The sequence below is a fragment of the Ambystoma mexicanum genome, chromosome 7p (genome assembly GCF_040938575.1).
Source record: "Ambystoma mexicanum isolate Mex_15411 chromosome 7p, UKY_AmexF1_1, whole genome shotgun sequence".
NCBI classification, from domain to species: Eukaryota; Metazoa; Chordata; class Amphibia; order Caudata; family Ambystomatidae; genus Ambystoma; species Ambystoma mexicanum.
Genome location: NC_090939.1, coordinates 652,775,138 through 652,792,382, shown reverse-complemented (window position 1 = coordinate 652,792,382; position 17,245 = coordinate 652,775,138). Strand labels below are relative to the sequence as shown.

Here is a 17,245-nt window from a genome sequence, read left to right as displayed (position 1 = left end):
TTATACGTTTGGAGTCAGTAATGGGGCAGCAGTGGGGCTGTGAAAGAGAGGGAGTAGGTGGATAAGACGGGAATACTGAGTGTATGTAATAGACTTAGTTAGTGAAGTAATCAGCAAAATCAATCGAAGGAAAGGGATGGTGAGGGCTGAAGGGTTGGTAGGTCGACTTAGTGGTTCATTTTCTCTCTGTGTCTTGTCTGCCTACCCCGGGTACCACGCAGGATGTCAATTCGGCTGGTTCCCTTCCTAAAACGCCATATAAAAAGGTAAACATAGCTCTTATAAATTGTATATACCATCCTGTTATTCTGTGCCACAAATTGTGGGTTAACAAGCGCGTATCTGCAGCTGCCTCTACACTTCTGCCTTCAATGATTTTTAAATTTCGTAAGATAGGATTATTTTCCTGTACCAATTCAGAGAGTGCAACTAAAACACAATTCATTAGTTGAGATGTGATGTAACTGGATATTTGCTGGTGCAACATCTGCCAAATGTGGTAGTTTCTTGGTGCCAGAAATACAATAACTGTATTTCTCCTTTAAACCAATCAGTGTGCTCTGGGTCATACTGTCCCCATCCAATGACAGTCCTCTCCCTAAGCGCTTCCTCTGGCAGCAATAGTCAGATTTGGTAAGCACGTAAAGTGGCAGTATGACCAAGAAAAAAAACGGCAACACCAAAGGCTCATTGAGGTGTAATTCCGACAGAGCCTTGGGCATGACGGGGGGGACACATACGCAGCCCCACCCTCGATTCATGGAAAGTCAAGTATGGTTGCTTGCAGGGCAGGGCCTCTATCTCAAATGCCCTTCTGACAGAGGTAATGGCCACAAGGAAAGCAGTTTTCAACGCGAGAAACTTGACCGAGGCCTGATGCAGAGGCTTAAAGGGGGGGACCCCTTGAGCTTTGTCAGAACCATGTTGAGTTCCCACGCCGGGGCAGGTGCCTTCAGCGGCAGGAAATATCTGAAGTCATTTGAGAAACTCCTTGCCAAGTCGGTGAACCTGTGTGAAGATCTTCCTGATGACCTAGTGTAGCAGGTGATAGCCGCCAGATGTACCTTGGCGGAAGAGTGCGCCAGTCCGGCCTTAGCAAGTACGGCAGGATCTGTGGGGCCATTACCCCCAAAGGGGTTATCTTCTGAGACCGCACCACGTAGCGAAACGCTTCCACATTTGACTACTATTTAAACCTTAACCTGACCCATTATTAACTACAATCTTATTATTTTGTGATGCTCAGAAATGTCAAGCGCATCATTTTAGGTGAGTCAGCATGTTGAAGACAACTTATCTCATTGGCCAATTTCTCTGCCACCCAACTTTCACTAAACTATAGAATGGGGAGACTCCGCTCTCACAGCCGTTTCAATTCTTCTAATAACTCTTGAGAGAAACGCCACACGACACAGCACAAGCACTTTACCTGACACCTTAAACTGTCAACCATCTATTCAATCACTATTACCACTTAATCCAATTATGGGCAAATTGAACAACAGAGGCTAACCAAGAGCTGGATAAACAACCGCCCTAAATGTGATGGTTGTATGGTGTGCAAGGGAATGGCAACTTTTAACACATTATGTCGTGTATGATATTACACAACCTATAGATATCAATGTTCTATTGAAGCCTTTCAGAATGTTCATCTTTCCAAAGATTGGTGATACAGTAAAATAACACAACTATCGTTCCAGCTATGCATTGTTTTGTCTTCTAAATAAAATGTCTGAACCGCTCTCCGGTGTTTTCTGTTTTTGTTTCGCCAACCCTGATGGCCACACGTTTATATGGTATGCAATGACAATCTGTTTTGTGTATTTAATCATATTTTTGCTACGTTTCTATAATATGGTTTCAGGTGATGATGTAATCTACATAATATTTGTCTATAATGGCAGCCTTGAGAACGACCTATGGTCGAAACACATGTCTGCTGCAAGCTGTGATTTTGAATAATTCACGCTGATCAGAGGGTAGACTGCTGGTGGGACATGGTGGGTTGTTTTTCGACCACGCCACCTTTGCCACGGAATCCTCCAGCACCTGAAGTATGCACATGTTTCATTTGGCTCCGACACTGTCATAGTGACCATTCACATAAGACTCCAAAGACTGAATATCCATAGTTTTTTGGAAGAGGAGAGAGGAAAAAATAAGTAGGAAAGTGGAAGAGAAGAGATGGATCGATAGAAGGAAAGAGAAAGAAAAAGGAGGGACGAGGGTAACATTATTTTAAAGTCGCATTTTATATATTATTTGGGAACGGAGTTCTCTTCAGTTAAATTTAGTTGAAAACTGCATTTCTTGCAGTGCAGGTTATTAATGATGCTTTGTCAGCACAGCCACACGTCCCTGACCTTTACGGAGGACTTGAAGGGATACAATGCTTCCCATGGAAGCCAACTTGTGAGGGCTTATTTAGAAATTTAAGTCTGTTGCCGTTCATTACATCAATCTTTAAAAACGGAAATATATGCACGTAACTGTCACTTTAAAGTGGAGGCACATACAGATGCATTGCCTTAAATGTCCAGTTTTCAGGCCTTAGTCTGTGGGCCTGACACCTTGAAAATAGATTTTAAACACTTCCTTATCGCGTGAAGGTAAATGGTATATTGAGTGAGTCAGACAGTCATTGTGCCTATTTATTGCCCATGCCTTCATTTAAAGGAAGACCATATAGGGCAATTGTATCTTCATAACCGGCTTATTGTGTTTTTTGATTTGCCTTAACCATTGTCCGCCAACAGGTGTTATGCACTGATTTTGTGCATGCATCTTTGGAAGGCTTTTAATTAGGTTCTTACCAGCATTTTACATTGAGTGGCGTGCGTAATTGCGGTGTGCTCCTGATCTGGCCCTTTTAATAATTGCGGATACAACAATTGACATATATCGTATTCTTTTACAAGACTGCAAACTAAAGGGCATACTAACTCATTTTACTATTAAAGTAAACTAATAGGAATCGTACAAAAATGTCGACCTGGGAATTGCGACGGCCGAAAATGCCGACTTTTTTTTAACCCCCCTTATACCACATATATATGTGGGGGGGTTAGAGTATAATATTAATATGGGGGGCGGCAGGGGTTCTCCCCCCGCATATACATGTGGTGTAGAGGGTTAAAAGTCGGCATTTTCGGCCGTCGCAATATCACATAGATCCAACTAAGTAATGTAATGTGTTGTGTTAATTACTTGTTCTGGCGCAGACGCGCAACAAATACATGTTAAGTTACCAAAGTAAGCCAAAACAATCGGGTTGACAAGGTGAAAAGACCTGTCTTGCATGAGGCAGCAGTGGCATCCAATCCCCGTCTTGGTAACTCCATGGCGTTGCACAGTATATTGGTGGAGAGAGGGAGAAAAGGAAGTGGCTGGGCCTTGTTAACTCACAATGGGAAAGGAACATCGATCCTTCCTCGCCATCCACGGCTAGCACTTAGCTGCTAAAGTATTCTTTTTAAAAAAAAAAAAAAAAAAAAAGTTGTATACTATTAATATAAACCTTCACAAAGAAATACAGAAACTTACAAAAATAAATGACAAAACATACAGTATTTTCCAATAACTAACCTAACACAATACACATATAAATACAGTAGGATTAAATAATGCAAACAAAACAATCAGTAATCCGTTTCATTCTTAAAAAAAGGTTTAAAACTCTCCACTGCCTCCTAAAATTCTTTGTATATATGAAATAGCAGGTATGGTAAGGGAGGTGAGTTCCATTTAAAATTCTAGTCCAAAAAATGTTGGTGTGCAAACTATCAGTGTTCTGTCCAAATTTAGAGAAGTATTGTTCCCTTGTCGACAGCAGATCGGGACATTTCACACATGTCTTAATATCTTCAATTTCTCTTCTTTCCCACAAAAACGGCAGCCTCTAGGAGAAGAAATCCCGTTATTTCTGACACCAAGAATTTCCATGGTTGGTAAAGGATAGAATCTCATTGTCATCAAGAAACCTCTCCAATTACTATCATTGGGCAGTTGATTTATTTGTATTTTCATAATGCGTCTGGCAATACAACTTGTATTTATTTGTCCCTCAGTAGTTTTAATCGAGTCATGTAGCCATAATTTGTTTTATGATGTGAGGTTGTGCTATTAGCTGTTCTGTTGTAGAATGCATTTGCCTCAATAGTTCTGTGCAATGCAAGGACCGACCAGCTTTTAAAACTAGATCGGAGCATTGCAGAGTTAAATCAAACAAATCGAAAAATAAGGAATTAGGAGTAGGTAGCAGTATTTTCATACAAAGTGACAGAATCTTCCATTCCACTATACTCTGCATTGAAACGAGAGGTTGTCCATAATGTGCTTCGTCCACAGAAAACGAGGATTCTGCTGCATATAGCAAAGCGGGAATCATTTTTTATTTGTAAAACTTCATAATGGATTTTAAGGAACATTTCCCATGCATGTGATTCAGTCTTCCCATTTGTGCGGCAAAAACTATAACACGAGGAGTCATATCTTTCATTTTGATCTTTTTATAATGCTTTTTTTTAATCTGAAAACGTAAATATTCCCATTTGGCGACCGCCTGCCTGCAAGGCCCCATTGTTAAGATACCATTTGAAATGTTTGAGTTTTTTTTCTTCAAGGAAGAGATCAAGAATGTTTAATTTGTGGGGATTAAATAATGCTCTTCAGCAAAGCGAATCTACTGTTAATATGCAAGTGTAAGGTTTGAAAGGAAAGACAGCTTGGGAAAATGTAAGGTTGCTCAACACTCGCCATCATTGTAAACGTGCCTTTCTTTCTTCCACAGAGTAACCCCAGTGGACCGCCCTGGTGTTGGTGGCTGCTAGCAGTGCTACCTCTAGAGAGCAAGGCCCAGCTGACAATACTTGCAATGACGTCCCTGAAAGAGCGTCTTTGCGCCATCAGGCGGGTGTTATTATTCGTCATGCGCAAGAGGCCGAGATAACGGGGCCTTCAAAGCAGAACACGGACTTGAGATTTTTCTCTGCACTGAGAAACACTTTGACAACACATTACTCCTCTGTTTGACAGGACTACCATGTGGCGATAACCAGCAACCTTTCGACCTGGTCAATGTAGTTGTGGCTCATGGATTTGAGTGCTGGCCTGTCCCGGGAGCCTGCAGACCAGAACACTCTGTGCCTACCTACCATGCCAGAGAAAGCAGAGCCGCTTCCACGTCTCTGTTCCTTGTGTCCATCCGTAAAATCGCATAGACTGGAAGTGGAAACTCTGCTTTCAAGAGCTTTGAGAGAGGCGACGAACAGCGGACACCCCAGATCCCAATGTATGCAGCTGGGGATTGAAACGAAGACCTTCACCAACTGTGATGCTGCTGATAAAATTGCTGCGTTTTAACGCTTCCTCTGCAAATTGCGCACTGGGATAAAATCTGAAACTGGTATTATGTAATCCTTCTGGGAAAACGTGAATCTACGCCGATGAGCTGACCTGCGCTGTTTATTTACGGGACACACACGTTTTACTGATCCTCCAACAGCATTGCACTGGAAATGAAGGAGCATGAAAAGGGAACATGCATTTCCATTTCCTATGTTCATTCTGCAGTTAATTGTGAGTAAGGTAACAAGGTCGGAAATCTGGCTACGCTTCAAAAGCTCGACATTTCCGCCTCAGCGATGCACGTTTAAATGATTTTCAAGGGCAACCCCGCACCTGCTGTAGGTTGCTAACATTCTGGTCGATGCTAATTGTGAAATGACGAGTCTGTCAATTGTATGACGGGGGTGCTGGGGCTCGACGCAAGGGGGAGAGGGCTATTTATTGTTGGATTGAGTTATTTTCTATGCAAGTAGCCTCTGCAGTTGTAAGGAAGCAGCAATGTAGTGTCATCGAACATAGAGGCACAACATGATACAAGTTTGAGTTTTTGTTCTGTTTGCTTAAATTAGGCACACCTATGCATTGCTTCACATTTCAAACTTAAAAAGTAGATCTGTATCATTGCAGCAATCACAAACGCCTCAAATTCACTATGGTATAGTATTTTGGATTGTTAGTGGACATTGAGCACGCTTTGGATTATAAAATTACACTGCCCATCAATTATAGCCTTTTGGAATTCGAAAAGAAACAATAACTCATGCAAAATCTTCGGACATGACTTATTAATATGAAAACATTGCACTTCTCTTCAAGTTACTTGCCTAATGCGCGGATAGGCGCAAACCCCATCAATATAAAGAAATGTGCAGTAGTCTGGAAATCCTCTAAATCAAATGTAGCTTGTTGGGTAAATTATCCAAGTTGACATTACTTTTTGAAGTTGGCTGGGAAGTCTTTTACTGTAGCCGAGTGTGTGGCGTTTTGTTTTGCCTCAGTGGGATAATGCATTGTACTTGGAATTGCCCTTAAGAGCCTTGCATTAGATCTGTCCTGAAGAGTCGCATCTGGTAGATAAACACACAGCACTTTTTCTTTGACTTCTTCACAGCTAGGCCAAGCAAAACTTGTAAGCACGTGTGGTGTGGCCTGTCGGCTTTTGGCATGGAAACCCAACTGCATTTGGCTATTCTGCTTATAGATGAGCCCAGCTTTAGTTCCTTTATTATGAATGCCACCCAGATTGTCAGAAGAAATGATGTTGTCTGGATATCCGATCAGATGGACTAATTGGGTTCTTTGTTAGTCTCATTGCTCTCCTCCAGCAAAGTACTGCTTAAGGGCACTTACTCCCAAGAATCTCTAGAGCGTCCACACTCTTGTCCTTAAATTATGGCTGGCACCTGAACTTGTCTTGCTTCTCGTTAAGTATCCCTTTGAGGAGTTATTTCACTTATTTAGTCTTAAAATTTCAGTTTGGAGACTTTAGACCCAGTGCTTCACCTTAAAATAGATATGACGGTCTCTCGCCCCTATTTCCATGTCAGAATAGGGACATTTTACTATCAAGACCTACACACTTACGTTAGGTAGAGCCATTTTTGTAGATCTTTGTTTACTAGATTTCATAGACTTAACGAGAGTACACATTCATCAATCTAATCAGAAATTATTGCCCACAGAATTAACCACAGACAGTTCCTCCAATGGCAATCCTAAGCAAGATCAGAAGGATGCCCCGGGCTCCATATCCATTCCTTGATAATCCCACTAAACCTTTATCTCAAGGGGAGAAAGCAGGCATGGAGACTTTGGCGGTCACCCTTTTCTCTGGAAGGAGTTGAAGTGTTTAGTACATACTATTTGTACTTGGCCCCAGAGAGGACTCAATCAGCTCCGTGTGAATACCTCCCTCATGTGACAAATGGCTAAGACTTGAGCTCTGCGCAGGGATCTTTGTTTCACAAGACGGCTACTCCTCTTTTGACACGCAATAATGCAAGAACCACAAATCCTCCTGTATGACCTCTGTAAAATTCTACTAAAGCTCAATAAACTGAGCATAGGGAAGGGAGCCAACTGTTCACACACTGATCACCAAAAGGACTTTATCAGGGGACATAGGCAGGCTAGAGGAAGGAAATCTGCCCCCTGTATTGCGAGCTCCTTTGGAACAATTCTGTATGAGCTACCAGGTGCATGAACGGCATAGTGGTAAAATTGAATAATGGAGCACTCTATGCTTATAGCGCCTTGATAAGCCCTGGTTCGTTACCACACACAAACACTTTTTTCATTAAAGGTTTCATGAAGTTGTCAAACCCATTTTTCCCCAACTTTTAGAGCCCAAGCCGCATCTGAAGCTATTAGTCGCACACAAGCAGGAACACATTTTGCCCTCACAGCCACCAAAAGCTCCCGATAACCATAAACCTTTGGCTGCATGGGAAACGCAGGCCATATTACTCATGAGTTCCTAAGTGTAACGATGTGCCACTACCCTTCTAAACACATAGAACGACGAGTCTCCCCTTATAAACTGATCGGTAACCATGGTTACCGGTTTTCTTAATAATCAAGGAACAGATCCTTTTCGTTTGACGATCCTTCCAATGGGCAGCTACTCGTAATAAGGGAACTGCAGCCTACCCATCCAAGCAAGTACAACACTTGCCCTTATGGCACAGGCCAGCACATGGCCGGTGTTGGAATATATGTGCACCTTTGCAAGCCCCATCAAATGTGAGTTAGCTGAGGCCACCAGTATCTGCTCAAGGAGGACTGTTCCGCAAACCATGTAGGATTTATTGAGCCTTAGTTGCCTGGTAGTGCACCTCAAGGTTGGGGACCTCCAGTCCCCCATTGGACTACAGCAGCACCATAGTCTCCCACCCAACTCAGGCCTGCTGCAGCCCACACGGTCTACTAATAATCAACAAACTGTCAGTCAATGAGGAAGGAATTAGGAATAACAGGCTGAATATTATGCAAGAGACATGTACTGGGCAACATCACCCTCTTATTAAGTACATGCCCATCATTAAGAGCAGTAGTTTCACCCATCATTCTACCTGCACTTTCACCCTGTTCATAGCACTTGAGAAATGTCAATTTTGTAGGCGTTCCATATCTTCCATATCAACACACCTCCACTCCCTTGTATCGAAAATTATTCTCTCACGATTTGAGACCTCTTCCAGCAAATTCAGTGGCAGCTCTCAGAGGAAAAACCTCAGACATGAGTCTGTTTATTGAGAAACGTGTATACCCTCAAATCTTCCAACCCTGCCATAATGGTGGGTGCCTTCTGAATTAGATCTTGTACATAATCTGATCTCATCAGCATAGTGACAAAACTCCGTAGAAGTGTGTCGAGGGGTTTCACCAGAGTGGCAAGCTGTGGGGACACCCCTAGCATGCCTCCTATTTCTATCAACTATGACCCTGCTCCAAACCATTCAAGTGTACATTTGCAGTCAGGCAGAGTACAACACCTCGCCCAGTGGAAAAAAAATGAACTTCCAGTCCCCAACGTCTGTCACACTTCAAACCAAAACGGCCATTCAGCAGAGTTGTATGTCTTCTGTGCATCCAGCCTCATCCCTATCGCTTTGAAGTCAAGATGATGAACTCTGTCCTACATCCTGTGATTATCAGGCTGAGCAACTATGATTAAACCCTGCTTTGTCTGGGAGGACATCTTCAACGTCATGGATGGGAGTCTTTGCACCACAATCTTGTCCTGTATTTTGTTGCACATGTTGATCAATGAGGTGGGTTGGCATGGCCCACTCATCTTTTCCAACTTTCCTGGTTACAGTAAGAGCTCAAGCTGGACCTCCTCAGTAGTCTGCCTGTAGCTGCCCTTCACAATGCTGTATTATATATTGCTAACTAAAGAGGTGTTAACGCTCTCGCAAAGCCTTCTGAGACTCTGAGGATAGCCGTAGGCCAACAGGGCCACTCAAAAAATCCCTCAATCGTAGCTTTAGCCTCACCTTCGGCGGTAGTCCTGTTTGGTGCTTTCCCTAGTTGGCCCTTTGAGCCAAACAAGCAGAATGTTGTCTAGGCCAGCTTGCATCATCAAGTGCATCTCCTGCAAAAATGCTATGTTCATTTTTTGTCTGGCTAAATAGCTAAGCTTCTCTGTGGTTTTAATAGGATGGCTGAGCAATTCCATGTCGTGAGATTGATCAAGACCTTCCCTGACCTCTCCTTGCCAACTAGAGAGCGGTAAGTTTCTCAGCCACCAATGCTCTGCAACTAGGCACTGGTAGGGCATCAGCAAAGCCCTTGGTTTAACAGACGAGCAGAAGTATCCAGTGCCACCTGTCCAGAGGACACCAGTAGTGGCCACTGCAGCTCCATTGCCAACCAGAGCTTTCACAAAGAGCACAAAGGCCAGTCCTCGGCACCACTCCCCACACCCTGGGCCAGAGGCAGGACTATTGCGCTGTAGTGAAGAGTAAGTGCAGTTGCTGAAGACTGGTTTCAGGAGATGGTCCATAGCCACTGCCCAAAGAAAGGGGGCGGGTCCTTGTTCTCCCACAGTGATCTGTCACCTGCACCCCCGACAGGCAGCATAGCAGATAATGTTCCAAATCTACCGGCAGCACTCCACACAAGGGTCAGCAAGGATATCGTTAAAGGAACAGAAACTGCTGCCTACAGGGCCCACTTCATGGTTTCAGCCAGTGAAGTATAATATGAGGATTCACATTTAGAAAATCTGTCTGCTGCAGATCTCTAGTGAACTGCCATTTTAAGGCCAGCACTCTGGCATACCTACTCGGGCAAGTCAGTTGACTCCAGGCAGTCTACTATCATTGAGGACACCGGTTTCATTTGTATCTATTTTCAAACTTGGCAGAAGAAAACAAATGCAATGTCTGTGATTTATAGATGGCCAGTTTTTGCAGATGAGGTTTGATCCTTTTTCTGACGTTTAATTCTTTAGAGACCACCACCATTGAGTGGAGCATATGTAGTGCGGCTCAGATTGCTGTAATCTTCCCATTCCTAGAGGGTGATTCTTCATGGATGTGATTACTTCATCTGGCTAATCTGTCAGATTTCTTTTTATCAGCCGACCTTTTAACTGTTTGCTTCTGTAACTTCATCACGTGAGCAACGTGTACATTTAACTAACCCACCTCAGTCATTGTCTCCCCATGTGCAGTGCAGCTCTTCTATTGTCACTTTTTTCAGTACTGTCCAGTCCAGTACAGAGCAAAACGACTTCGCATAAAGGCCTTAGATAACACATTGTCTGTGCTACAACGTAAAAAATATCATTCATGGCAAAACATAATATTCTTCGAACAAAAATCAAAACCTTGAGCTCTGTCTTGACCAATCATGCTCAGAGCTCCTTTCCCCCTGCAATGATCCGAACAACTAAACTGAAGATAATGCAGTAGACTGAACTAATTGAAGCCTTCATGTGTGCTACCTAAAGTGTATAAATGCCAATGTAACCACAACTACGTATGACTGTTAAGGGCCCATGTTGGAAAACCACATTGTTCGCTATCTAGTAGTCCTGCGTTTATAGCTTTCCCAGAGGGTGCCATTGTGTCATTCAAACATGCAAAAATTAACAATTTTTAGATCTCTGCCATCAGGCCTGGTAATCCTATAGTAAACGAGTGGGTTGTATTGTAGTTGATGACAAGTTCTTAGTCACATAGTACAACATGCCCCGTGCAAAGATGCCTGTTCGTTAAGACTTGTGTCTGTATTTATTTGTATTCCCATTACTGAACTGGATAGTCTAGAATGTGTTCTTAAAAGGCATTTCCGCTATTTGAAATTGACTATTAATTCATCAAGCAGGTTAAGTCTGGCCATGAAATTACTGGCAGTCGCCACTCAACTTTTGTATCACTATTTGATAAGTGGCTGCCCCAACATATTGGTTTGTGCTATTGATGTGGTCACTGTGAGGTTGTTCTGTTCCCTAACTTGGTTGCGATTTATTGACCGGGGTGAATTTTGCTCCTGCTCTTTAAATTTCTTTGCAACGGCTGCTGCAGGGGACGTTTCCATGTCCATTCAAGCAGCGCTTGTCTTTTTTTTTTTTTTTTAGCCGTCATGAAGAACCTCGAACAAAAAAAAGCATGCAAACATAAATGTTACATTATATAGTAAAGTCATCTAGGGTATTACGGTATAAGGAAGTTAAAGTAGATGTTTTCCATCATAGTGGTCCAATTCAAGGCATTTGTGGCAAGATTGCCAGGATCCTTCCACCACACGTTACCTAAAGTGGTTATTCTGGTTTTATAAAGGCACAATTAAGAGACATTTGGGATAGTTATGCTATATGTATTCTTATTCCTATACTTCATCTCCTGGTCTTATCAGCAGAGCTCTATTTATTTAGCAAGTTTAGCAGTTTTCTTTCTTTTACATTTATCTTTACAGTGTCTTCGGGTATAAAGGGCAATAATCTATGGGATAACTATGCTATGTGGGTGGAAAAATGATGCTTCTTTGGTTTTGGTAACAGTTTTGTGAGCTAGTCTTGTGTTTAGAAAATAGCCGAATGCCCAGTGAATTCAGTTCCTCGGGGAACAACCACATGCATGGAGAGAAATAGGCAAATCACAATGCGTAAATTAGGAAACGCTTTTTATTGTATTTGCTCACATGTAGTGCATGCACAAATAATCTCCGAATTATTTGAGGGGCCTGACCACAAGCGCTCAGGAGAGAACACTGAAATTAATGGAATGGCTTATTTTAAACTATCATATTAGTTTGTCCTGGCCCTAGCAACTGTGTATCCAAATGTTGCTCACACACCCCTGTCTAATGTGAAATGGCTGGAGTCCTCAACTAACTTTGATAGCCACCACCAGAATAAACATTTTGTCACTGTTGCTTCCCTTGGACAGATTTAAACTGATGACCTAACGGGGCCGTACACATTATTTTCGCATTTGTACAGTGCAACTTCCCCATATTTACTTTTTTCCCTGCTTGATTTTTTTTCCTCCCGAAGAACAGATTCTAGCTAAAATGGAGATTTAAAGTTTTGTTTCTGGTCAGTGGACGTTCGCTGACAGAATTCTGCAGAACAGAGTTTGCAACGAAGCAGTTTAGAGCCTTTCTCTTGTAGCATAAGGTGCTGTGTGGCAGAAGGGCTTGGAGGGATATGATTCTAGCACAGTATAGCAGTTCTGCCTTTCCATATTAGGTCTTCCAGTGTTATGGAGATAACCAATATCTGCATGATTTGAGACCCTTGTTAATCATCTATTGCTTGTCTATCTTTCTTTCACGACTGATAGTGTTTGTTCCTTGCCCTCTGGTCAGCAATGTTGTTCAAAGTTACCTAAAATTGGGGGAAGGCATGGCACTATTTTCCTAATCCTCAATCAGAAACTTCATTTTGGTGTTTGGGAATAGATGGACTGGGGGGAGGTGTTGACTCGTGGGGTTGAGGGGAGGCCCTATCTGTTCATGGCTTCCAGTTTCTCTAGTTTACTGTCTTTTCCTCAATAGGCCATGCAGCTTCGGCTAACTCTTTGCTTATTTCAGCTACCAAAGTGCAATACCCAACAGTAAGTGGATGTGATTGGAGGACGATGTAATGGACGGTGCTAGTCAAATGTAACAGTCTTCCATGAAAGTAATTAATTGTCCTTTCTTTTCTCGAGTTGTCCTGTTAGAAAAATACATACCAGATAAGTGATAATGGTGGGAGGAAATCCCTGTGCAGGCCATAATGTGTCTTATGGTGTTGTATGTATTTAGTGGACATGTTTTCTCGCATCTGTGCTGTTTCTGAACACGTATGGGTGTGTCTTGCAGAAAGTCTAGTTCAGCCTTCAGGCCTCTGCGTGGGTAATGTTTATATTTGGGTAGTAAGCTAGTGAAGATTGCAAGAACAACTTGAAGGAAATACTACAACAGCATGCCCTATCACTAACAAAATATGGACAATTGTTACTGCTTGGCTCTTTTTTAAACCTGCTTTTTTTTATTCAACATCTTGGTCAGGGTGTATTTGCCACTGCCTCGAATCAAGAAAGTGTCCATTATCTGTATGTGAAAATAATTGCAAAGTGAAAATCTCAAGGCTCTTCACGTTTGTTCTTGGAATATTTAAATTATTCTTGGTGGTTACAAAAAGTATATAGTTCCTCAGCAATATAGCTTTTGTATGGATGACACTGGGATTTTGCAGAGCCTTAATTTTTCAATTCTGAAATGAGTGGAACAGGTAAACGTTGCAAGCTGGTTCTTCCATTCCTATTTTCTGAACAAGTGAAAATAAAATTCTTTACATGGTCGGCGTAGGAGCAGTTTTAAGGACTTGTTTTATCATAAGGACTGAAAACCCCTTGATTGTAACAATGATGGATTATCATCACTTCCATTCTATTTATAAACACATTATAAGACTGATTCACAGTGTCATATTTGGTTTGGCATTCTTGGTCTGTCTGCAATGCCAAATGTTACAAACATGCTGCATTTACTTCCATGTATATTTGTAATCATTTCAAGTGTGTATTTAATTTCTGCTGTTTGGAATAAAACAAATCAAACCTACCTGTGAGTACCTATTATTATTATTTTATTCTTCTAATTAATCCAGTGATACGGATTAAAGTGTATTCCTTTATTCTAAATTGATTCTTTGTGTTGTGAAAAGGGATGGGCTGAATTTCTTCAGGGCTGCGCCAAAATACCAGATGAAAGGTTAAAAATATAATTGCCAAATGCAATATGTTTTCACTTATAACTTGGTAAGTCACTAATATGGTGCTGTCATCTTGTGCTAAACCCAACAGTACTGCTCCGAAAGCGCCTTTATATGCCTGGGAACTCATATATAAGATAAATCATTGCAGGTGCTGCTGTCGTATGCATAATTCAGATACAGTGCCCCAATAATGCCATCGTTAGCCTGCCATCCATATTCACCATATGCAAAATAAAGCCCCACATGTCCAGGTCGTCCAACGTATGTCACATCCACCCTCAGCTACCTGAATAATGCCATCATAAGTCTGTTGAAGGCATTCTATGTAATATGGACTTTATAGCTCAGCTTTTTACATACTGAGCCATAATAAAGGTTTACTAATAAAATGCTTCCAACAGACATTAAATGTTAACGGGCAACATTCAGTGCTGAATCGGGAGGATAGCCGAATATGAAATGCATTTCGAAAAGCAAGTAGTGCCCTTTGTGGCAAGGCAACTGGTCAAATGGACATATAGTGCACCATTTAATTTGTGTTGCATTGGGAGGGCATTCTCATATCACTTTTAAATAAACCAAATAAAACCCTTAGTGCCATGACTAAGGGGGAATAGCCATTTCAAAAGATACCTATCCTTAAAGTACTTAACACAAAACATCCACACCACGCAAACAAAAAAGGAAGAGGAAAACAAAAATGGTTCTGTCAAGCTCAGTGATGCTTATGTTGGATTGCCAGCAGAAGCAACCAATTTCTGTTTTCTCATTTGTGTTTTGGTTTTAATATCAACCTTTTTACTGTATAAAATGATGCATAAGCTTTTAAACTTTCACATACATCGTATAAATCAAAACTAAAAATTATAGAAAAAAGACAGTGTAAATCGGTTAAAAGAAAAGAAACTGTTTTAAATAGGTAACTTACAAAAAAGACACCTCTAAAACATGTCCTTTTATAATGGAACATTTCAAACCCATTTAAAATCATCCAATAGAGATGAAGCACTTTTGCTATGCCGTTGCCCCCATTAAGTCTGCCCAAAGAGCATGATCGCCTTCCGAAGTCCTCAGGTCCTAAAAAAATTGTTGCTTCACAAAACGAGATCAAGTGTTTTATGGTTTCTTTAAAATTAGGTTTCTTTCACAAGCTACATGTTCTATACAGTTCCTTTATCAATAGTCTAGCCCCCATCATTTCTAGGGTCGGAAGTAGAGCTTCTAAATCTCATATAGACTGATCGTGTTTTAACGGGAAGAAGGAATATATATATCACAAGGAACCTTCTCTTCCTCTGAAAGAGACCATACACTTTGTACAAGGAATAGGCATGCAATTGATCTACAGTTGGGCACTAATCGGAATCGGAGTTTTCTCCTCACTATATGAGGAGTTTCCATTAAATTGATTTTTACAGGCTTAGTCTCTCACGATGGAATACTTTTATCATTAAGCAGAACATCTAGGGACTCAAACAGAGTTAGGGGGAGGAACTCGCATCTTATAGTATATGCACAATTTAGACCAGGAAACTCTAGCCGCCAAAGATACCAGCCCAAAATCATTACGAATTACAGTTTGGAAGCAGAGTGGAAGACCTGACCCCCTTTTCCAGATGGTACCCTCATTAAATTAAAGTCTCTTGAGCTGAACGATAACAGATTTAGATTTTACCTTCTAAGCTCCTTATATGAGAAATTGAAGCCCAAGTATCTAATTTAGGAGGTTAATGCAAAGCAAGCATTGCCCACTCCCTACCCCATCACTTTAGACTTATGTTTTTTAGAAAAAATGTGCTATTCTTGTCTTAGTAGCATTAATGGTAAGATTATTCTCTACTGCATAGTTAGTAAAAGCGGTCAACTTACATTGAAGCCTAACGAGAGTCAAGTGAAGGAATAATAATACGTCAGCAAAAGCCACCCAATGTATTTTAAAAAATACAAGTTGGATGGTAATTTATACTTTCCCATATGTTGTCTATATCTGATAAATGTGTTGAAAGAGGGGCAAGGAGACATCCCTGTCTCAAACCAAACGTGGTATTAATCGGTTGAGACAAAGCGCCATCTCTCGACAGCCTGATCTTCACAGATGTGTTATGATGACCTAAGAATATCAATTTAACGAATGGTGGGGGCACCCTCTTTATCAACTTGTCCCAGAGTATGTATCTACGCACTGTGTGGAAGGCACTAGTGAGGGCTAGTGATTCCATGTAGACTCTGCCAATAGAGCCCTCCGCCACCGAAGCCCGAATATGGGAAAGAATAGTCCTTTTCAAAATGCAACCAAGGCACAGACACATTTTTCACCTTTCAACAAATCACCATGACGAACACAAGAGGGAATGAACGATAACTTTGAGCAATAGCTACGAGACATTCCCCAAAACTGTACATTATATTTCCAGCCAAAGCTTCATCTTTGTACAATAGTTGAGCTATATTTACTTTGTAAATTGCACCTCAGATCCGCATCAGCTCCACCGGGTGAATGAATGGGGTCAGATCAAGTAAATCCATAGTGTCCAAAAAATACAAATATCAGTAAATATGTCTGTCTACTGCAGGAATATTGGTCATCCCAAACTACTTCTGATTGGATGAATTCCGACATCCATATGTGTTTAAACAATAATCACCAAACACCAGTCCTCAGAGTCCAGTTGCTACCACTTTATTAGCATAGAAACACCTAAACCAACTATCCGAATCCAGCTAATGCAACAGACCACGAAAATGGCAACCACCAATCATCGCTTCCCACTCAAGTTGAAGCCCCACATTCTAATTGTGGACACAGCATGTTTACCAAGTGATCACCCATAGAAAAACACACGTGAAGACGAACACAGAACTCACTCAATGAAAAGACACAGAACAGGACACATGCTTTGTTACAAAAGATAATAAATACCAGCACAGAGATGAGTTATTTTGGCATGTAGAAAACATGCACACCTTGGATTAACGCACCGAAAACCATTGATATACTTGAGGGAGACACAAGATTTTCCTTGACAAAGGTCTGTTTTCAACCACTAAAATATGAAAAGCAACTCTGGCGAGTACCACCATTGTAGCACTGGACATACCCCTGCCTTCTCCCCCGCCCACTTGAGACCCCTCACTAGACATGCCTGCATGAATGAGCAGATACCCATGCAGCAATCACTG

General features: G+C 41.6%; 1 protein-coding gene across 1 annotated transcript in view; it reads left to right on the top strand.

Moving 5' to 3' along the window:
- LONRF2 (LON peptidase N-terminal domain and ring finger 2) overlaps positions 1-13,911 on the top strand; it is an 882,740-nt gene extending 868,829 nt beyond the window's left edge. The window contains exon 12 of the mRNA XM_069636696.1: positions 4,793-13,911. Coding sequence (XP_069492797.1) covers positions 4,793-4,951 — 159 coding nt within the window. The 3' untranslated portion in view covers positions 4,952-13,911. The remainder of the gene's footprint in view (positions 1-4,792) is intronic.
- Positions 13,912-17,245: the final 3,334 nt, after the last annotated feature.